General features: G+C 30.1%; 1 protein-coding gene across 1 annotated transcript; it reads left to right on the top strand.

The window, feature by feature from the left end:
• The first annotated feature begins 6470 nt into the window (after positions 1-6470).
• Positions 6471-18090, top strand: LOC122271940 (uncharacterized). Its single transcript, XM_087155540.1, has 3 exons — positions 6471-6707; positions 12229-12285; positions 16145-18090. Exons 1-3 carry the CDS (start codon positions 6690-6692, stop codon positions 18047-18049), a joined length of 1980 nt encoding a protein of 659 aa, XP_087011666.1. The 5' UTR covers positions 6471-6689; the 3' UTR covers positions 18050-18090.
• The last annotated feature ends 2992 nt before the right edge of the window (positions 18091-21082 follow it).

The following is a 21082-nucleotide window of genomic DNA, read 5'->3' as shown; positions in this document are numbered from 1 at the left end:
ACGGAATGTTGATGACCTCGTTCGACAATTGGATCGAATTTGGCAGGAAATACCGCAAGAGACCATCCGGGATCTTTATCGGTCTATGCCACGCCGTGTGGCAGCTTGTATCCAGGCTAGAGGCGGGTCAACACCTTATTGAACTTGTTACTGTAACTCTGCAAAAAATTATTCAATTGTTCTGAAATTTTAATCATTTACTATTCTGTACATTGTCTTCCTATCAACCAATTTTCGTTTCAATTGGACAACTCCTTATTGGTGCATCAATTTTTTTGTTATAGAGTGTATGTTTATTCGGATAAAATACGTAATTTTGTATGATTTCGTAACCTATAATATCCTTTATGCCAATTAAATAGCATATTTGAGGTCACACCCTCGAACCTCAAGATAGAATCCTAGAATTAAAAGTTATTCAGGGTTGTTTTTTTTTTAAATTTTGCTCACTGTACATTGTCTAAGATTACTCGAAAAAAATACAGTTGCTTTTGGTATTGCTTTTAATAGGAAAACATTATACAGTAAGTAAGTTGATAAAGTTTGAATTTTACAATTGCAAGTTTTTTGTTCTTTCTAACATTAAAGATAACATCATAACTTGATGCATCAAACTAATTATAATGAAACATGCATTATTTACTAAAATACTATTTAGAAAATTAAAAAAGTACCCTCATAAATTTTTATTAATATAAGTTAGGAGTTGCAAAGCATCTAATATTTTGTATTTTCTTTTATTATAGTTGATGGAATATTTGAAATGGATGGCAAAGCGCTATAAGATATTTCGCTGAGCAAACTGAAATTGAGTCATATCTTGGGACAGTTTTTGATCTGGAAGTGGTTATTTTAAATTCAAACAATTTGTGTGAATGTCCTCTTATCGGCAATTTATTTTTTCTTTGTTTTGTGTTTGTTGTGTTTTGTTAAATTGCTCATTGCTTTTTATAAATAAAGACCTATGTCTTATATTCTTTATTTGCATGGATTTATTTTTTTCCTTTCATTTTCTGAATCTTCAGAAAATTTTTAAATTAGATGTTCACGAACATTCATGGTTAGGGAAATTTTAGTTTTAGAATAAAATTAATAAATTAGTAAACCGTTACAATTGTCATGTTTCGGAACATGCATTTGATTCGAAACATCGGGCTAGGTGTAAAGATAGGAAAGAAATAAGCAAACAACTGATTACTCATGTAGATTTCTAAGAAAGAATGGATGAAGATCACTAAAAACGTTTTACCAGTAATAAAAAAAGCAAAAATTGATACAAAAACTCGAGATTAATTTTTGAAATTCATAGTTTAATCTTAATAGTTCGAAAAAAAACAGAATACATTAAGGGAATAGAATAGATAAAAATACTGTCAAATATGAGGACTTAAAACATGTAATCAATGAAAATATTCATCAGTATTAAGAATAAAAAAATAAGCTAAAAATTTGAAATTGTAAGATTAAATGAAATGATTGCATATAGTGAAGAAAAGAAAAACAAAATTTAAAAGTATGACATTATATAAGAGCAATTACGATTTTGGAAAATTCAACATAAGACATAGGAGTCAATAACATAGGGATCATAGCACTTCAGGCTCCGCAGTTTCTTGGATAAGGGCGGGACTGTGACAAAAATTATATGTTCAATCTATAAAAGAGGATTTAATTTTTTTTTCCACTTTTGCAAAATTTATTTGAAAAGAGCTAAATTACTTTACGTTTTCATCGGCAGGATGTAGAATCTGATCTGCAAAATGTACTTCAAAATTAATTCAAAACTTTGATTTACGTCACGATTAAACATTTATTACTGTTATTATATCGAATGATTGATTCTTAAATAATTAATAACTTTATTAAAACCTTGATTTGATTACGATAAAACATTAATTTTACGTCGAAATATTGATTTTACGTCAAACATTGAGTTAACGTCAAAACATTCATTTTTACTTCAAAACATTTCTATAATTCTCTCTCTTCATATCGTTTATACTCTTGATGTAATATGTTGGAAAAATGGTGATTTTCTGCAGTTATTCAACGACTCTTAGTAATCAAATGCACTTGGAACTTACTTCCACTTCAAAAACATTCAAGAGCTGTCACTTTAGTACTTTAATACGCTACTACTCTTTGAAATTTAAAAACCTAGACTTAATAAATGAATGTTGTAATATTAAATTCAGTTCCAGTTTGATCGAGAAAACATGATTTTTTCAAAAAGTATTTCTGAGAATTTTCCTCCTATAACCTCTTCAATTCCTCTACTAATTTGCAAGTAGAAACAGCATCATATAAATAAAAAAGGACTAGTTCAAATGGTTAATATATTCATCATTATGAAAGTTTCACTAGTTTATTAACGCTTAAAATTTCCATAGATAATTTATGACGATAATTAATTGAGCGTATCAAAAGCAAAAATGATCATACAGAGATATGGGTGTAAAGCTATAGGTTCAGATTGTTAACTGTTACTGCTTATAACAAGTATAACTTCGCAGTTTTTATTAATCATTGGGTGAAAATGTATTCATCGTTTTTTACATCAATGTTAGATGAAAAATTGGTTTTAAAAAATGAAAAAATGACTAAAAGTATCTCCTATAACGTTATTGTTAAGACAAGAAAGAAGTGCTGTCTTAGAAAAATGAAGAGATAACTTAATATTTCCAATATCCATCTTTTACACCAATGGTTAGTTGATATTGTTGCTTTAGAAAAATAAATTAAGATATTTTAGAGAATATTTTACTCAGAGAAAGACATTCAGGTAAAATTACCGTACTCTACAAATGCATAAACATAATTCTGGTAATGAAAACCAAAATATGTGGTATTTATAGCATTCATTTGGAAATGTCTCCGTTCATATGGTAATAGTTTAACAGAAATTCTTGTTCTTAAAATTTTAATTTTTACTAGCATACATTTAGTAAAGCATTCCCTCGAAAGTATGTTGTGGGCCAGGGGGAGTCTTGGAGGTTAAGGCTCCACAATTTTGTAACCAACGACATGATTGTGGTGGTCAGCACTGAGCACAGACCGTCTTTACTTCCCAGACAGGCTGGTATCCACCGATCTTATTTGGGTGGTCTTCAAAGCCGCCACAGTAACACAGTTCAGAGCCATAACACTGAGTCATTGTGACTCATACATTTAGTAAGTAACACAGAACTAAAAAGTAAATTTAACCGAATCAAGAGTTTTCATGACATGCTCTAAAGAGTGATGACAAAATTACCAAATTTTACCACATTCACAAAATTTTACCGCAGATTATAAAACCCTATTTAATTGTTAATTTTTACCAAAATCATTCGCAAAGCACTTCGGTAAAATCTACCATCTTTTTGGTGTACCACAGAAACACAGAAATTTTTACAATATTTTTGTAGTTCTGACCACACTTTTTTTCTCAGTGTATATTATAAACATCAAAGCGTCATTCCCGATTAGCATCCTATAGTATATTGATAAGAATTCAATTCTTGAAACTGAATTATTACTTTTATTAACGGTCTCATAATATTCCCTAAAAATTCCTCGTCTGGAGGATGCATTAAATAGGCAGGCGTGTCGTTTTATTCATGTTCAATTGAAGAAACTTTTATGTAATCACTTCCTCTCTCCCTTTCTCATTGTATCCCATAAATGGTTCAATGTGGGTCGCTGAACGGACATTTCTACTCGCTCTACTGCTTTAGAAATCGAAATAGTTTTTTCAGTTTTAGTAGGTGATTCAATAAGTTTTTCCTTTCCTTCAAAGATTTAATCATAATTTTCAGCTTTTTTAAAAATTATTTTTAACGATAGAATTCGGAAATGAAAAGTTTAAACATAACATCACTATCATTAGGTTTCTTTAAATGTAAAGGGTTTCAAATGCCGCTCATGCTTTAAAAATGTATCCAAGTTAAGAATTGCACTGTAGAAAAATCATGATCAAATTACTGAAATATCTTACGAAAAATAATATCTGATATGCTGTAATTTTTACACTTAAAATTACTGAGAAATCAATGTAATGAAATATTACTGTAAAATTTACGGTATAATATTTTACGGTAGAAATGAATTCTAGGGATGATGCATGATACGGATGATATGATGATGCATACGGATGATAATGAAGTGCCGATACTTTATACCGTAACTTTTTCCGGAAATTTTTTTAAAGCGTGGAGAACGTTTGCCGTTAACAAATAAAGCCCCGTGAAGAAGAAATCCCAAATAATGCTCTGAGAGCGGTGTTCCTTTTAGTGCATTCTGTTTATTTCATATTAATTACCTTTTTTCTTTTTAGTTAGCTTTATTCATTAAAAAAAACAGTTGATTTTCTGTAATCTCAGTCTGTTTTTAGTGTTGTTGTTTTTTGTCAAAGTGAAGCAAAATGTAATTACCCATAATTTATTATTACCTGTATTTTTGCACTGTGACAGCTGATTTTATATTGATTGTTAGTAATTTAAGAAAACTATTAATTACTGTTTGTATTCCATCCAGTCGGTTTTGTGTTTTTCTTTTTAAGAGCTAAGAGAATGTAATTAATCGAAATTTATTAATTCCAGTCTTTCTACTCAGTATTAACAGAATACTATGCAGAGTGTTTGTAATTTCATCCAGCTATTTTAAATATGTGCAGTGAGCAAAATAAAAACAGAACATTTAAAAATTTTTGATCAAGAGATCAGGTGCGCATTTTCCATGATTTGATAGGCTCATTTTGAATACACTAATAAATTAATGCCGGAATAGAATTTTAGAAAATAAAATAATCAGAAATGTACAACTTCTCTAAAAAAGCATTTTTTGCTTTTGGGTGAATTTGGATTCTTCACCCTCTATATATCGAAGTAAACCACAGTCTGGCCGTCTGGTAAAAAATGGTTCTTTCTCATGGTTCTGGCACAATGTGAACACCAATAAGTTGGGTACATTTTACCAACGCACTTCGGCAATGATTTTGGAAGAACTAGCAGTAAAATATGCTTTTAATGGTACATAGTAAAAATTTCCTAAATATGGTAAAATTTGGTAATCTTATCAGAATTCCGGCTAAATTATTACAATATGAACTGAAAAACTACCAAATGACTGATTTAAATACCATATACTTAATTTTTATTTCTATAAATTATTTGTTAGCAAAAATGTCAGTACCATACAGAACGGTAATTTTACCGGAAATTTTTTCTCCGTGTAAAGTCTATACTCATAATGAATGAAGTTCTTATTGGTGGTAAAATGCTTCAATTTTTTCACCATTAAAAATTACTGAATTCTAAATTTGAATTGAGAAATTTAAATTTCATCTTTTTAAAACGTCTTTTTCCTGTTGTTAGTTTCTAGAAACTATTCTAAGAAAATACATGCTGTCCTTTCTTTCCGCTGGCCTTATGTAACAGTAAAAATGGCTCAAAATTCAAATATTGTGTGAATTTTATGATACTTCAAATAAAACAATATGGAAAGTTTTTTTCTCATGAGTTGCACACAAATGTAGCCATATTTTTTCTAAAATCATTCGTCTTTAAATGTAACAGTTACTCAAGTTCTACAAATCCATGAATATTTTAAAATAAGAATATACCCATGTTACAACCAAAATAAGATCATGAATGTAAACACTTGATTCTGTCTCTGTATAATTAGAATTTACATAAAATTCTTCTGTATGAAGCACTTAGAAAGAGGTGCACTCTTTACAAGTGCTCCTCAAGTGCTTGCTACTCCCTCACAACGGCTGAGTTCCGATTACTTTAAAACTCATAAACCATAGAAAAACAAACAAGAGTGTTTTTCTTGAATTTTTTTTCCCGTAGGTAAAACTTAAGAAGCTGATTAAATTTTTTTAACTCAAGTCGTATCATATTTAAATTTATTACCTAGACACCTCAATTTACTTTGACAAGCAATTTTGCATTTTTAAACTTTCCATTTGAGTTAACTCACGCAATCCTATATAAAGTTATAGTATTTCCTTAATTTCCGATCTAACTCATCCTTATCTCTTCTATTGCTTCTGAATTTCCCCAAAATTGAATTTGAGGTCAAGAAAGTTATCGTGATGGAGTGTATTATTTCAGGATAAGTTCGAAAGTGTTCTTTTTTATCGTCATGGGTGGATTACAGCTGGAAAAAAACGGTTTCTTTATTTCCTACACCAAAAGAACATTTTCCGCTCTATGGGCGCTTCTTGACATATTTACATTTGTCCAAAGTTGACCATTTTTCAAACTATAATACTCGTGTCTTCATAATAGTAAGATCTTACGTAAGGTGATCTGATTTGAGGCTATTTTACATGCAAGTTGCCATTAAACAGGAAGAAAAAAAACGACTTAAATTTTTGCCTAAGTGCCCTTTGGAAGAATTTCACAAAATTGCTTGTACCGTTTCATGGTGGTTAGTTTTATAGGGTACAAGGAAACTTTATACTCAGACGAGATAAAAGAAAATGAAAGAATAGTTTTACTTCTAATTTTTTGGCAGTTTAAATGTTTTGTTAAAAGCGGCTGTTGTTGGTTAAAATAGAACATTTGTCGAGTATTTGTTTCAGAGCGTTAAAGCGAGTTCAATGGATGCTATAGGTGTTGGTGAACTTTCCTAGTTTTACACCTTCAGCGGAGATTCGTGCTTGACTATACTTTCAACTTTGTTTTCCAATTCGGATAACTATGCGAATCATATACAAGGTAATATCATTTCTCATTCAAGTGCCCATCTTTAATCTTTTGATTTACTCATCTGATTTCTACTTAGCTATAAATTTAGTTATTAATTAATAATTTTGGTTACTGTCATTGTAATTCCTTTTTCGTGTTCTTACAGTTAATTTTTCACCTAGAAACAATGTTTAATTCTTCCTCTTTCTAATAATTTCATCACAACAATAAGAATTTATATAGAGAGAAAAATGCAAAGAGGAAACTTCCAAGTTAAATGTAAAAATATGTATATAACTGATAAATGATATCGAAATAAAGTATAAAATGGAGTAACAATATTTTTGTTAATATTATTTTCTAGTTGATTACCCGTTCACTATACGAGGTAAAAAAAATATCTAATCAACAAATCGGTATTTTTAAACAAAGCAAAATCATGCGCAAAACTGAAAGACATATATTGACAAAATTAATTAGTTTATAAAAATTCAAATTTTTATTTACTTTTATTTGTTGCCCTTCTTGTGAATTTATGTTATTACATTGAGGAGAACATAATTTTAGAAGTTCAACTCATAAAAGTAAAGATCAGCTATATTCAGCTTTATTTGGTAATGCCATTGCTGGATTTCAAATCCTGATAATCAAAAGTAATCGTAATCAACAATATTCGACGGTACTTATCCCTTTCTGTAAGCTAAAAAAATCTATTTCCACAGCACCTGTGTAGTTATCTTTGTACTAATATTCATATATTTAGTACCTATTAAAAAACACCACGTATTATACCTAGAGAATATATTACCAGAATTAATAAAGCATCATTGACGCCGATAACAACAAGGCAATTTTCCATGATTCTTCTAGATGAATAAGTTTATTTTTGCCATTAATTTAGCTTTCAGTACAAAAAGTTTTTTTTTATTTCAATTTATATCTATCACCACAAAATGAATTATGCCTCATTTACATAAATAATACTCTGCCAATTTTTAACCGTTTTTATGTACGAACAAGTACATTTTCTTCATTAAAATAGCTTTTAAGTACAAAAAATATTTTTATTTCAATTTGTATCATTACTAAATATTAATTAATTGCAATTACCGAAAATAATTAATAACGACACTCATATTTTTATATAATCGTTTTTAGCGAACTAATTTCTTACTAGTTCCAAAGACCGTACAAAAATCGTCAAACAATGGACGCTAGAAATGTTTTATTATAGATGTTTTATTATGCGTCTTATAAATGTGGTATTAAATGGAACTGTGATATACTGGGGCTGTTGTGAGGAGAACTTATTGTACCAATATAGGTGCTTAATATAAGTACTATGGTTATAAGTTTTTCACCATCCTCCGAAACGGGTAAGTACCCCATTATCACCGTCGCATGACATCTAATACACAACCTTTATTTTTTTCTTGTTTGTTGGATATTCCACAAGGATTCGCACTATTAGAATATTTTACTATTAGAATATGAGTTAGTTCATTTCTCACGAAATACACATTAACTATTCAAATAGAATAATTTAAATGTGACATTAGGAATTTACCTTAATTTTCTCTTTTCTCATGACGTTATTGATAACTTCAAATTTATTTCATTAGTTCTTGTAAAGTTTCTAGTAGTAGTATTTAATTTCATAGAAACACGATTTAAAAGAGTAAATATATGTACAAGAAGTGCGTGGTTTAATTTACGTTTCAAATTACTACTTCGATGACGTTATCACGGAAATGGATAACATTGGTATTACATGGAATAACCTAACATGGGATGCATGTGATAATTACATGTGATAATTCATGAAAGGCGCGATAAGACATATTTTTGAATCGCCATCTAACATATTACTTACGTTATGAAATATATATCAAAACATGTGAAAGTCTTTTTTTTTTTTTTTTTTTTTTTTTTTTTTTTTTTTTTTTTTTTTTTTGCATGTAGAGCGCGATTTGGTGGTCAGAGAAAATTTTAAAGAGAATATTTAAGTTTGTTATGTCTTCAAACTTATGTAAAGTGTACAAAAAAATAAACAGACCACTTTGATACACGAACCATAAGGTGTACAAGGCACAAAATGACAGAAACGGACTTCCCTGAATAACTTTTGATCTAATGACCAGATCTTCACTTTATAGGATTTCATCTTAATGGTTCGAGAAGGGGAACCTCAAATATTCTAAATTATTAATGCAGACGATATTTTAAATTATGAAATCAGAGAAATACATTCTGAACACCCAAAGAATAGGAGGGGTAGACGCAATCTAGGAAAAATGGTCAGGAGAGTCGTCCAAGGTTTAGACCCCTTAATGTTAATTTTATTTTTTGTTTAATTCGCCATATGACGAGAACCTTTTTAGCGAATTTAAGAACTTTTTTACACAATTTTAAAATTCGTTTGTCCAAAGATAATATCATGCAAAAAATAAATTTTAGTAAATATTTATTATTTTTTATTATTTTATTTAATAATAGTGGAAAAAAAATCTGAATTGTGAGGTATGCTGCTTTCTTTATCATTTTAAAATATGTAATTTTACAGAGCAATATACAAAATTTTAGTTAAGTTTTTCAAATAGTTCCTGAGAAATCAAATTTTAATTATACGACTTTTTTAAAATTCAATATCTCTGGAACTGTTCAACTGCTTTCAAGCTAATTTTGAATTTTCCCATTTAAAATTGCATTATTTAAAATGAAATAAAAATTGTGTACCATACAATTCAAATTATTTTTGATTATTTATAAATAAAATAATCAAAAATAATAAATATTTACTTAACATTATTTTTTTGCATGAAACTATCTTTGGAGAAACGAATTTTATAGCTGTGAGCAAAAATTTTCAATTCACTTAAAACCTTCTTGAGAAATGGCGAAATAACTTTAACATTAAGGAGTTCAAACTTTGCTTCGCTCTCTTGATCAAACTATGGCAACAGTATTTCCAAAATTACGGCTACCCCCTATATTTTGAGAGTCAGAAATTCGAATCCGTTGAAAAAAAAAGTATGTTTATTCAAAGAAAATACACTTTTGTGTCCACAATTCCACAATTTAAAATATCGTCTGCACTAATTAATCAGCATATTTGAGGTCACCCCTCGAACTTTTAAGATTGAATCCTAGAACGTGAAGATTCAGTCATTAAATCAAAAGTTAGTTAGGATGGTTCGTTAATTTTTTTAAAGCACTGTATACTCATGAACATAAATGGCATAATTTTTTTCTTCGTTAAGTCATTATCTTATAACTAATTTTTTTTGTAGTTGAGCATTTTGAGTAAGTTTAATAATTTTGTTATTCACTTCATTGTTTTTTCTTTCTATTGTAAGGAAAAAAACTAAGTTAATAAATAAGTAGTTAAATCCAGTCATACTTTAAAAATTGATTAATTCTTGAAAATTTCATTTCAGTTTTATTTAACAATTTGCAAAACAAAAGTAGTTAATCTACAGTCGTCGTTTTTAAATGGTCACCGTTTTTGCTATTTTTACTTTAAAAATTAGTCATGCTCAGCAATTTTTAAAAAAATCAAACTTCACTTATTCATGTCATTGTGTTATTAATGTCAAAAAATGAATTTTTTATTTTTGTTTGCCTTTAGTAACTTTTCAAATTACAAGAACAAAATAAAAAGCTAAAATATTGTGAAATGTATACAAAATATAATAAGGCACGTGACCCAATTTCCTTTTTTCCTTTAAAGTCTTTTAAAATAAAACATAATAAAGGTTATACCAAAACTGCTATTTTTAGCTTCAATTTAATTATAATTAAACTGAAAGAATAAGAAATAAATAGTTACAAATGCATAATACGATATAAATATATGGACATTTAATTACGGGAAAGAAATAAAAACGATAAAACTGGAGAATAACGGTCCTTAAATTAAAGCTTTAATTAACATTTCGTTATGGAATTTCCTAATTGATAGCAAAACTCTTGTATTTGGATATAAGTAGTTCTAAAAGTTGAAGAACTTGTATTTTCAAAAATCTAACCTAAATTTTATAATAACCGATATTTCAAGTAATTTAATAATATTTACATAATTTAATACATTTAATAGCCATTTCTTATTAAACCACCAATGACAATAATTGGAGCCACTATTTGCAGATTAAAGGTTAATTATTTACGTATTTTTCCTAAGCTAGTTGCAGATTTATAATTATAGTCATTTACATAATGATATTATATTTTTTATAAATTAATATTTAATCATTTGGGAATTTACTCTTAATTTTACATATTTATACATCGTTAGCAGATTCGTTAAACTTCGTTATTTAAATATTGACACAAAGTTATCGATATATTGACATTTATTCTCATAATGACACCTAAATATTTACGGATTTAAACTTAATTATTTACATGTTGAAATACAATTATTTATCTATTTGCAATTGGTGTTAATTGCAGATTTGCACATTTTTATTTACATGTTTACGTATATCCATATAAATAATTCACAACTTTTGAAAAACTTTTGATTGAAAATTAAAGAACTTTTTAGAGAATAGTTCTTTTTTACCAAGGCCAACCCATATGCCATGCTTTTGTGGCGTATTACTACAAAGATTTTTAAATACCAATTCACTTGTATATAAGGTTTTTTAACTTGATTTTATTTTGACGTACCTATTGATAGATTGAAGGTTGACATAGTCGATAATTATGTCCCCATATTGGTGACCCAAATGTGATATGAACTCCCAAACATCAGTGGATGGTCCACACTGAACAGTTCGTTGATTTGCTCACAAAATAGCGCGCAAAAATCCGGTGAAGTAAGCACAATTCTCCCGGCTAATAAAGCAAAAAAATAGTTTGCGGAAAAAAATATAAATAAATAAACTGCATTATACAGCTAGTGGTATTCGCTCATCGAATTCTATCACAGATAATATTTCGGAAGGGGAATAATGTGGCATATCTACCACTGAGATTATTAAATACCAATTCACTATTATATACGACTTATTAACTTGATTCTATCTTTAGGTATCTTTTGATAGATGAAGGCTTATACAGTCGATAATAATGTTCCCATAACATTTCATCATTGGGGTATCAGAAGGAGAAGTGTGTACAAAACACTTTCAAGGAGCACCTTTTTAAGTGTTCCAACGTTACCCCCACGGTAAGGAGGTAAGGAGTCAGACACATCCGTGCTTCTGACCGAGATTTGAATCCGGGATCTTTGAGACAGGTGAGCACTCTGTCCACTATACACTACAGTCGGCTTATAAAAGAAGTAATGAGTTGAATTTTGATGCTGTCTCAAAATTTTCTCTAAGTTCTACATTCTGACATACGAATGCTTTGTACGTTTTCTTTTGAACATTTCAAATCGCCACACTGGTCACTTTTTTTTAAATATAAGCAGTTAAGTGTGAAAATAATAATTATTTAAATAGTGATGGGTTAAGACCCAATTTTTTTTAATGCTTTCAATGTCTTAAACTAATATTTCGAAAAGAAAATTTTATTTAATTTTAAATTGTGTTTATTATTTCAGATATTAATATTTACTCTGATTGATACCAATTGCTGTTCAGCTCAACAAAATGGACAGGTAAAGTTTTAGGAACTTATTTTTTATTTTCTTCAATTTGTTTTCATTGAAGGAAACTTCTTGAGATACCTTGGTCGGATTGTCATGTACAGTGTATGTATATATATATATATATATATATATATATATATATATATATATATCACCCTGAATAACTTTTGCTCTATTGACTTCTGATTTTCACGAAATACTTGTCAATCTTAATGATTTCTGCGAGTGAGCTTAAAAATTTATTGCTAATTACCAATTAAGTTACGAAATCAGATACAAAAACGTACTTTCTCTGAATAAGCATGTATTTTTTTACATATTTGGATGCTTAACAGTCGAAATATAGGAGGGTAGGTGAAATCTGGATATTTCTCACTTTTAGTACAATGCACAAAATGTTTTTACATCAGAAAAATGTTCGATATGCCTTATTTTGCTAAATAAAAATAACTAAAAATAGAAAATTGTGAAAAGATTCCAAACCCATGCTGTTTTTAAAACCATCATCTCCAAAAATTGTTCTTTTTCTAACTTGTTCTTAATACTAAAATAAGGTATGACAGGGCATTTTTAGATTACAACTTATTTCAGGGTTGCACTTTTTATGTTCAGTAAATAATTTTTGACCATTTTTTTTTCATCTTTTCAGAAATTACAAATAGAAAAGTTTTTCTTATATTTTGTTATTAGAAGACAAGAATGTTAATATTTCATTGGTGCTTAATTCAACTGTTTCAATGATTTCATTATCCCCAGAATTGAAATCTGTTTGTTGTTGAAACAGTTAGAATGAAATCAACTACTATTTTTTTAAACTGATTCCTTTATTTTTTGGAGAGAAACAGGAAGAGTGAGGAAAAGCGGGATAAAAACCCGTTTACAATCATATTATTTATGCATTAAATCATATAACTTCAGTAATTGCAAACAAAAAAAGAAGGAAAAAATAAAGGGTGCAGAAAAAACTACATAGAAATATTCTCTTAAGCATACTCTAAAGCATAAAAAAATGCATTTCCAAAAAATTTCGAGTAAAATGGAGACGTTAATTTGTTCGAAATAATTGGCATTGTAATTATTTAACATTTCCTGGGGAGAGGGATCATTCCATTGTCTCATTCGATTTTTGTAAATTCAATTGTAGATGGAATCGTTTGTCTTGCTTAAAACTTTTTTTTTAAGAATTGTATTAAAAAAAAAATTGTGGTATTGAATTTTTAGATTATTTTGACTAATTTAATATTATTATTTTGTCAATCTAAAACCCATAACCATTATTTTACGTATAACTCATTTTAATACCGCATTCAGTATTTTACTTTAATATACTGTGCTGCTGGCACACAAAAGTTCACGTATATTATTGAGCGCTCAAAATATGTCAACTTTTTTTACAATATTCATATTTTTTGGAGTTGATGAAATTTTTATCAGCAAGTGTATACTGTCTAACATTTGGGTCACGATCATTATTTCAATCAGAATCTTATGCTCGTAAAAGCAATAATCTGTACTTTATTATTTTAGCAGGGTTTATGTGGCTATTTAAACATTAAGAAAACTTTGGCATCAATATTGCAAGTATAAAGTTATCTTTAATTAAAATAAAATTTCAAAACAAAAGATTTTGTTACCAGATATTTGGCGTTATTGAAATTGATCATTGAATTTTAAGTTTTTAAGGACCTTAAGAGCTCTGTTTAAAAGGAGTAAATGGCATCAGATATATATATGTATAGAGGGAGAGAATTATAGAGTAAGTTTGTAATAAAAGGGATTAAGCAACGAAATTATAGTAGCGATATTTGATGATACATATAGCTGTTCGTAATTGAAGATCATGTTGAGCGACATGTTATGAATTTTACAATTTACGAAATTACGAAAATCCATTCAGAATGTATAGAAACATCAGGATGCTCTCAGAAAATAATCTTTAATTAAAGAAAACCATGTAACTTACATATTTGGCAGAATGAAGCGGTTTCTTAAATAATGAATCACACAATATTCGTAAGCAGTGCATATATCAATGTTTTTTAACACCAAGTAACGCTCTCTAATTTTTTTACTTATAATTTTTTTACTAAATAAACATCATGAATAACATAAAACTTCGTGAATGTGTATAATATACTCTCTCACCGATACTCTAGATTTTTTTTTCCGGAGCATTTTTTTTTTTTTTTTTTGTCTCGAAACCTTTTTGACTAGAAGACTCCATCAAGTATAAAATTGAAAGAATTAAAATGAATTTTGGAAATTTGGTGTAAATATAAAATCTTCATGCTTAAAAAAGAAAAAAGAAGAAAAAAGAAAAACGTGTAAAAATACACAAATAATGTCAATGAAAAGTTTTTGTGTTCAAATTTTAAAATCTTGGAAAATCATAAATAATGTATTAATCCATTCAAATTATAGTTTCAAACGATGTAAAAAAAAAAACAATCTCTGCCTTTCTGTCAGAAATCAAGTAAAAAAACAACCTTACTTATACATGTTGCAACTTATACATGTTGCCTAGAAACTTCAGGATATTCGTTTATTTAATAATTAAAAGATAAGCTTTCCTGAGCTAACTGAAAAAGATGAATGAAAAATATTTTTATTCTTTATTTTATTTTGTCAACTTGGTTGCATAGCAACAGAGAAACACTAGGTATTTCTCGCTTGTCGATCACATAGTTCGTTTAAGTTTATAATTGCGTCTCCTGCTGCGGTGATATTATTTTGCTATTTTTTCGAGACTAGCCAAATGTATATAGCTTCCTAGCACCCAAATTTGTGACACAATTCTTTTCGAAATTTTGTCCACTCTCTGTATTTTAAGGGTCCGAAATCCATATCGGTGAAGAAAAACAAATGTTTATTCAAGAAAATCACGCTTTTGTGTCTGATTTCGTAACTTAATATAATATTTCGTACTAATTAATCAGTAGAGATCACCCACTTGAACCATTGAGATTGACATTTAAGACGTGGGAATCAGATCAGTAGAGCGAAAGTTATTCAGAGTGATATCTCCTTAATTGTGTACCTTTGGCCACAAAATAAGTTATATGAAAGTATTTGTACCACCCAAAGGAGAAAAGTTTGCATTCAGTGCAAGTAGTTTATACCTGTAACCTTACGGCATTATCTGCAGCATTAGGGACCATTTGCAGTTTTCCAAGCATGTGCTAGAAATTTTTACATTTTAGTTGCTCAGTAGTTTCCGCAATTAATCTTATTAGGAAAAAGTCTAGAATACTTACATTCAAAAACAGGCCAAAGATGTACACCATCGTGCAATAGTTTAACCCGTATATAGTGAAAAGCAGATTTTTTCATAATCTGTGTTTATATGCAGTTCTAGGATTGGTTTACAATTCTGAGCTTTCACAAGCGTGCTTCAACTCCCATTTTCTATTTTCAAGTAATTTTCTGTAAAGTTTCAATCACGAAAATTCTCTTGTGGAACCAATCGAAATATTATTTTCTTTAAAGTATTTTTAATCCACTTGTGTCAAAGTTTGAATTAATTTGAAGCTTAAACTATATTACATATACTGTCCAATACCTAGGAATGATCCCATTTAATGTTGCTTTAAAACTATACTCACTATTGTAAGTAAAAAAATAAATCAGCAAAAACTTGTAAACTGTTAAGTTTATAACATAAATAATACATTACGTTTATATTATAAAAATCTTCAACTAGAATATGAATATTTTTAAAAATTTCAACATAAAAATGGTCTTACAAAAATAAAAATAAATTCTTCTATAGGGGCTGAATGAATATTTATATAATTACTCATATGTATAGAAATATGTTTTTTTCCTTTTCTTGTTATAGCAGTAATGGATATTTTTAATTACTTTCCAGAGGGAAAAACTCACTGGTCTACAGGTTTACATCTCACCAAGATCTGCAAAAGACAGAAGTCAAAGAGGTTCTGAGGCCGAGAATAACGTAGCAGATATAAAGGCTAAATCTATCCAGCTGGAGATAAGTTCAGGGGACAAAATTGAGAACAAAGTAGACCTGCTAATAGCAGCTACCAAAGAAGTTCAAACTACCCCCGAGTCTGATAGATACTCCCCTACATATAATGCAGCCATGGGAACTAAAAATGACCATCAACTTGATAAGCTGAAAGATGATACTTCTTCAAATTATTTTGGTCCAACCCAACGCAATTCTGAATCTCTCTTTTCACCAGAAGAGTATACGGGTATGTTTCCTTTTCCTGCAATGAGATCCCTACTCCCCCCTTCTTTGTTCCCGATGGGTAGTCATTTTCCAGCGATGCGACATTTTGAGGACAGCTATGAGCCCCATTCCTTGAGTAACAACATGAGAAATTTACACGGGGATCCTCAATTAGATCTTGCACTTTTACAACCTGTATACCCACATAGTTCACAGCAAAACATGGCTGGTAGTCCACAACTTCATTCGAATCCTTATTCAGTAGGAGGTATGGCTCATGGCTTTAATGAACAGCAACATCCTAACAGTGCAGCTGTACGAACTCACCAAAACATTCCAATTATTCAAACGATTCCCTCGCACATGTATCCTCATCACACTCCTTTAATGGCACCAGTTGGAGATTTACAACAGGCACATTACAGAAAGGTAAACCAAGAGCCCAATTCAGCCCTTCCTGATTCATACATGCGGAATGATCCAAGGCAAGAAAGGCTACTTCGCCAACCTTATCAACATGCTCCACAAGGAGCACATGAACATATTCCGAGAAATCAATTGCATCCCGGAATACAACACTTAAGTCAAAATGTCCAGGGCCACTCGATACCTCAACCTGGATCATATATTCAAGCACATCCCTCAGCAGGCTCAAGACTTCCTCAAAATCTATCGCACTTAGATCTGCTTAGAGAACTTCAGAAAACTTTACACCCCAGTACTGGACAAAATGTTCAACAGCGCGATCAGGTTAGACACATCCCCCCTCTCACTGAGCATCAAGAAAGAAACAGATTGTACGCCCCAGTACAACAAAATTCTGCATTGACGAAAGCTGAAAGAGACTCAAAGAAAGAAAATGATCACTATATGAGACAAGTAATGCCTGTTCATCAAAACTATAGAACAATTAACATGCTTCAAGACAAACCTATCATGCCGAATCACGCTAAACCATTGACAAATAGACCAACATATCATCGCCAATTGCCTCAATACACATTAATATCACACGAATCACTACCAAAATACTTGAAAGAGCAGCAGCCAACTTCCAACCAGCATCAAGATTCTTCGGAAAATTTAAGATCTCACCATAATAATTTAAACTCAAATGAGCATCAACCACAACTGAGATCCCCGCACTATCACAACCGTCTTCCTGCTGATTTAATAGCAAGAGATCATCCGAGAACTACAGGAAGGTACCACGCCCCCCAGAGATTACCTACATCAACTAACTATGAAGGCAACATTCGGTCACCTAACCCAAGCTCTGATTTGCGGTCTAATGTACATGAAATCCAGCAACACTATCCTCACAGAAATATTTACACAGAAGCACCCTACGAAAGACCTTCCAATATCGATTCCAACGAAAGCACTGGAATAAACTCTGAATTAGCGAGCAATCACGCAGTACCCTCCAGTGGCAGACCAACCTATGATCTTAGTGAAGTGGATCTCAACAATCTCCCCAGTAAAAAGTTTATGAAGAAGAGTCGGAAACGTATGAGATCTAAAAAGGATGATTTGGAAGGACATGCGTCTCACCAATATATCATAAAAATTCGGTGAGGACTAATCATCAGCTTGCATGAAGATATATCATGTTTTTTTTTTATATCGACTACTTTGTAATTTTTATAAATAAAATAAAATTGTACTTATGATTCCTTTCTAAATTAATCAATGGAAGTGTTTAAAGAAAATAATTACACAATAATAACATGCTACAATAATTACACAACAATTCAACAATAACTTAAAACAGTAATGAAATAAAAAGTGGTTCAAAATTTTCGTAAGTATTTATTTTAAAACGTGGGTTTTTAACCCCCTCATGTATAAAATCTTCATTTCATTTCTAAAAAATATTTAGATATGCTACGAACTAGTATCACAGAAGTGCGGTGAAATAATTTATTTTTGGAAATTTTTGTCCTGCATTGTCAAAATTCGGTAATCTCGTGTTCCAAGTGGGAGTATAAGCCTTTGTGGTAAATTTTATCAGTTAAATTTTAGTTATGGAAAAAATGAATGTTTAAACTTCATTTATAAAGTAAAAGGAGAAATAAAATAGTAACAAACTTTCTGATAACGTAATATGCTCTAAAAATAAATAAACAAAATATCAGATTTTAAATTTTTTCTTGAATCCTCCGTTGACTTCTAAAGAGACAATTTCTTTCAGCCATCTTGAATGGTCTGTCTCCTGATGTGGTCTCTAAGAACTGTTTTTGAGTCTTTAAGTCTTTAATATATATATATATATATATATATATATATATATATATATATATATATATATATATATATATATATATATATATATATATATATATATATATATATATATATATCCTCGTATGAAATTGCGTGAGAGGGTTGATTAAAGTTTAAAATTTTTTATCCATTTATGAAAATTCAATAAAAAAGGGATGCGTGAAATATCGGGTAACGGGTCACGACTTCACACTCTTCGAAATTTTCAATCACCGTCTGTACAAATGCTGCTTGTTTTTTTTCTAAATATGGAACTCAACTTAATACTCGAAAACTCAGATATAGTGTGGCTCAGGGGCTCTTGAAAATAACGTTATTTTAAGTGATATCAGAGAAAAAGTCAAACAACGTTAAATCGAGTGATCTTGTTGACCAATTCACGTCACCAACTCGGAAAATTGCACAACCAGAAAGTAAAATATAAAAACTCAAACTATTGCTCAGAAATGAAAACGCCTCGTACTTATGAGTAATATTTCATTTTTAATAATTTTAAACTATGAACCATCACTGTGCACTTTATTTTTTTTTAAATTTTTACCAATATATATCACTTATGATACAAGAATCTAATTATGCCTAAATTTGCGAATTTTGGGACATTCTTTAAAAGCAACAATGAAAGAATTTGCTAAATGTCAATTGATTGAATTTTAGAAAATTAGCTACAAAGTTTATAGGGACGTCAAAAGCATACATACTTTCTTGCATACAGAAATCTGTAATCAGTACAATATTACAAAACAGATACAATTTACAGAAATAAATCTAACAACTACGAATTTTTTCAATAGATACACAATTTCTAAAATATACTTATTTTGGCAGAATTTTTGATGCTACATTTCTGACTACTGTAAGGTCCCGTCGATAACCACTGAGCAGTTTGTGGAATCAAGAAAAAAATCAGCGTTCAGGAACACCAGCAATAAAATCGGAGGGTATTCTAAACGGCTTGAAAATGTTAATGGATTTTTTACGCAAACTTAGATATTTGTTTGAGTGTAAAGTCAGGAATTTCTTTTTTATATAAATGAAAACATTTAAAAATCTCAATAAGTTGGTACTTTAAACAAAAAACTTTGGATAGCACTTGCTTTTGCACATTTACTTTTTTTTCACCAAAAAAATGCATTATGAAACATACTGAGTAAATTTTTTTTCAATAAGATACGTGAAATATCAAGTATTTCTTTGTTCTTTGGAAATGCTTTTATCCTTACTTTCTTTGAAAAGAAGAGCATTGTCCCAAGCTTTTATGCAAACTTTTACAAGAAATATACTCATACTAGGAGGTTCGCCCCCTGCTCGCTGACGCTCGACATCCCCCGAGAATTGCTACGCAATCCTATGCGGTTCACGCCGTGAACCATGGCTCGCTGCGCTCGCTCGAGATTGAACACAATCTTCTAGCACAAAGACATAGTATATTATCATCAAAGGCATAGTATTTTATCCTCAAAGACATAGTATTTTATCATCAAAAACATAGTATTGTACTTATGTAGAAGAATTCTATCAATGTTCTTATTGGCTTTTAAAAAAGTATATTAGCTATTTAGATTGTACATGGTGAAAAAATCAAAACATTAGCTAAATGAGAAACATATTAGCAAAATAAATTATCAAATATTGCAGTTACTCACCTAAATTCAACTAAATGTGTATGTAGAGGCTGTTGGTTGCGTCAGTTCAGATTGCATGGAAAACTGAGGTAGAAGGATCGAGGATGGGAACGAAGATCGAAGGTAGGAGGACGAACCGAAATAGTTCCTGCGCGGAGGAATACCGGCGAAGGAGCATCAACCGGCGGCCAAGGCAGGGAGTGAAAAGGCTGAAGTCCAGTATTTAAGCAGATGACAGTTTGCCTTCGAGAGAGGTTGTTGTGCAGCGTCCGAGACTTCGTCCCGATATCCCAATTCTTCCCGGTGACGCCCACCTGCAGTATGCGACATTTACAATCAGAAGTTTAAGTTTTTAATTGTTCTTTTAATAACAACTTTTAATGTTTTAAAGAATAACTTGTTAATTGGAGTTTGTGAAGTTTCGTAGATGGTTTGTTATCTTTCAATATTAAAGAGGATGTTTCTTTGCCATATTGTTTTCATTTGAAAGTCTTACATTCCCATCACCGAATCATATACAATTGGTGACCTGTAAACGAACACGTATATTTCTGTTTCTGCAAACTGCTTTTGAGAAATTCTACTAGTTGATGGATTACGGGGAAATGCTGGTACATGTCAAGTTTTAAAGTTTTTTGGCAAGCCGTGAGTACAAATTACTTCTATTGTTGGACTTATAAATTTTGGATTAATGCGAAAA

This window comes from Parasteatoda tepidariorum, chromosome 2 (assembly GCF_982258835.1).
Source record: "Parasteatoda tepidariorum strain Cologne lab strain chromosome 2, Ptep-v5.0, whole genome shotgun sequence".
NCBI lineage: Eukaryota > Metazoa > Arthropoda > Arachnida > Araneae > Theridiidae > Parasteatoda > Parasteatoda tepidariorum.
The sequence above is the reverse complement of the archived record's forward strand: the minus strand, read 5'-3'. Positions and strand labels throughout refer to the sequence as shown.

Bases quoted from the DNA above. Each gene is read 5' to 3' on its own strand.
- LOC122271940 (XM_087155540.1), top strand. The intron at 12,286-16,144 runs GTAAAGTTTTAG...ATTACTTTCCAG, and splicing joins CAGCTCAACAAAATGGACAG to AGGGAAAAACTCACTGGTCT.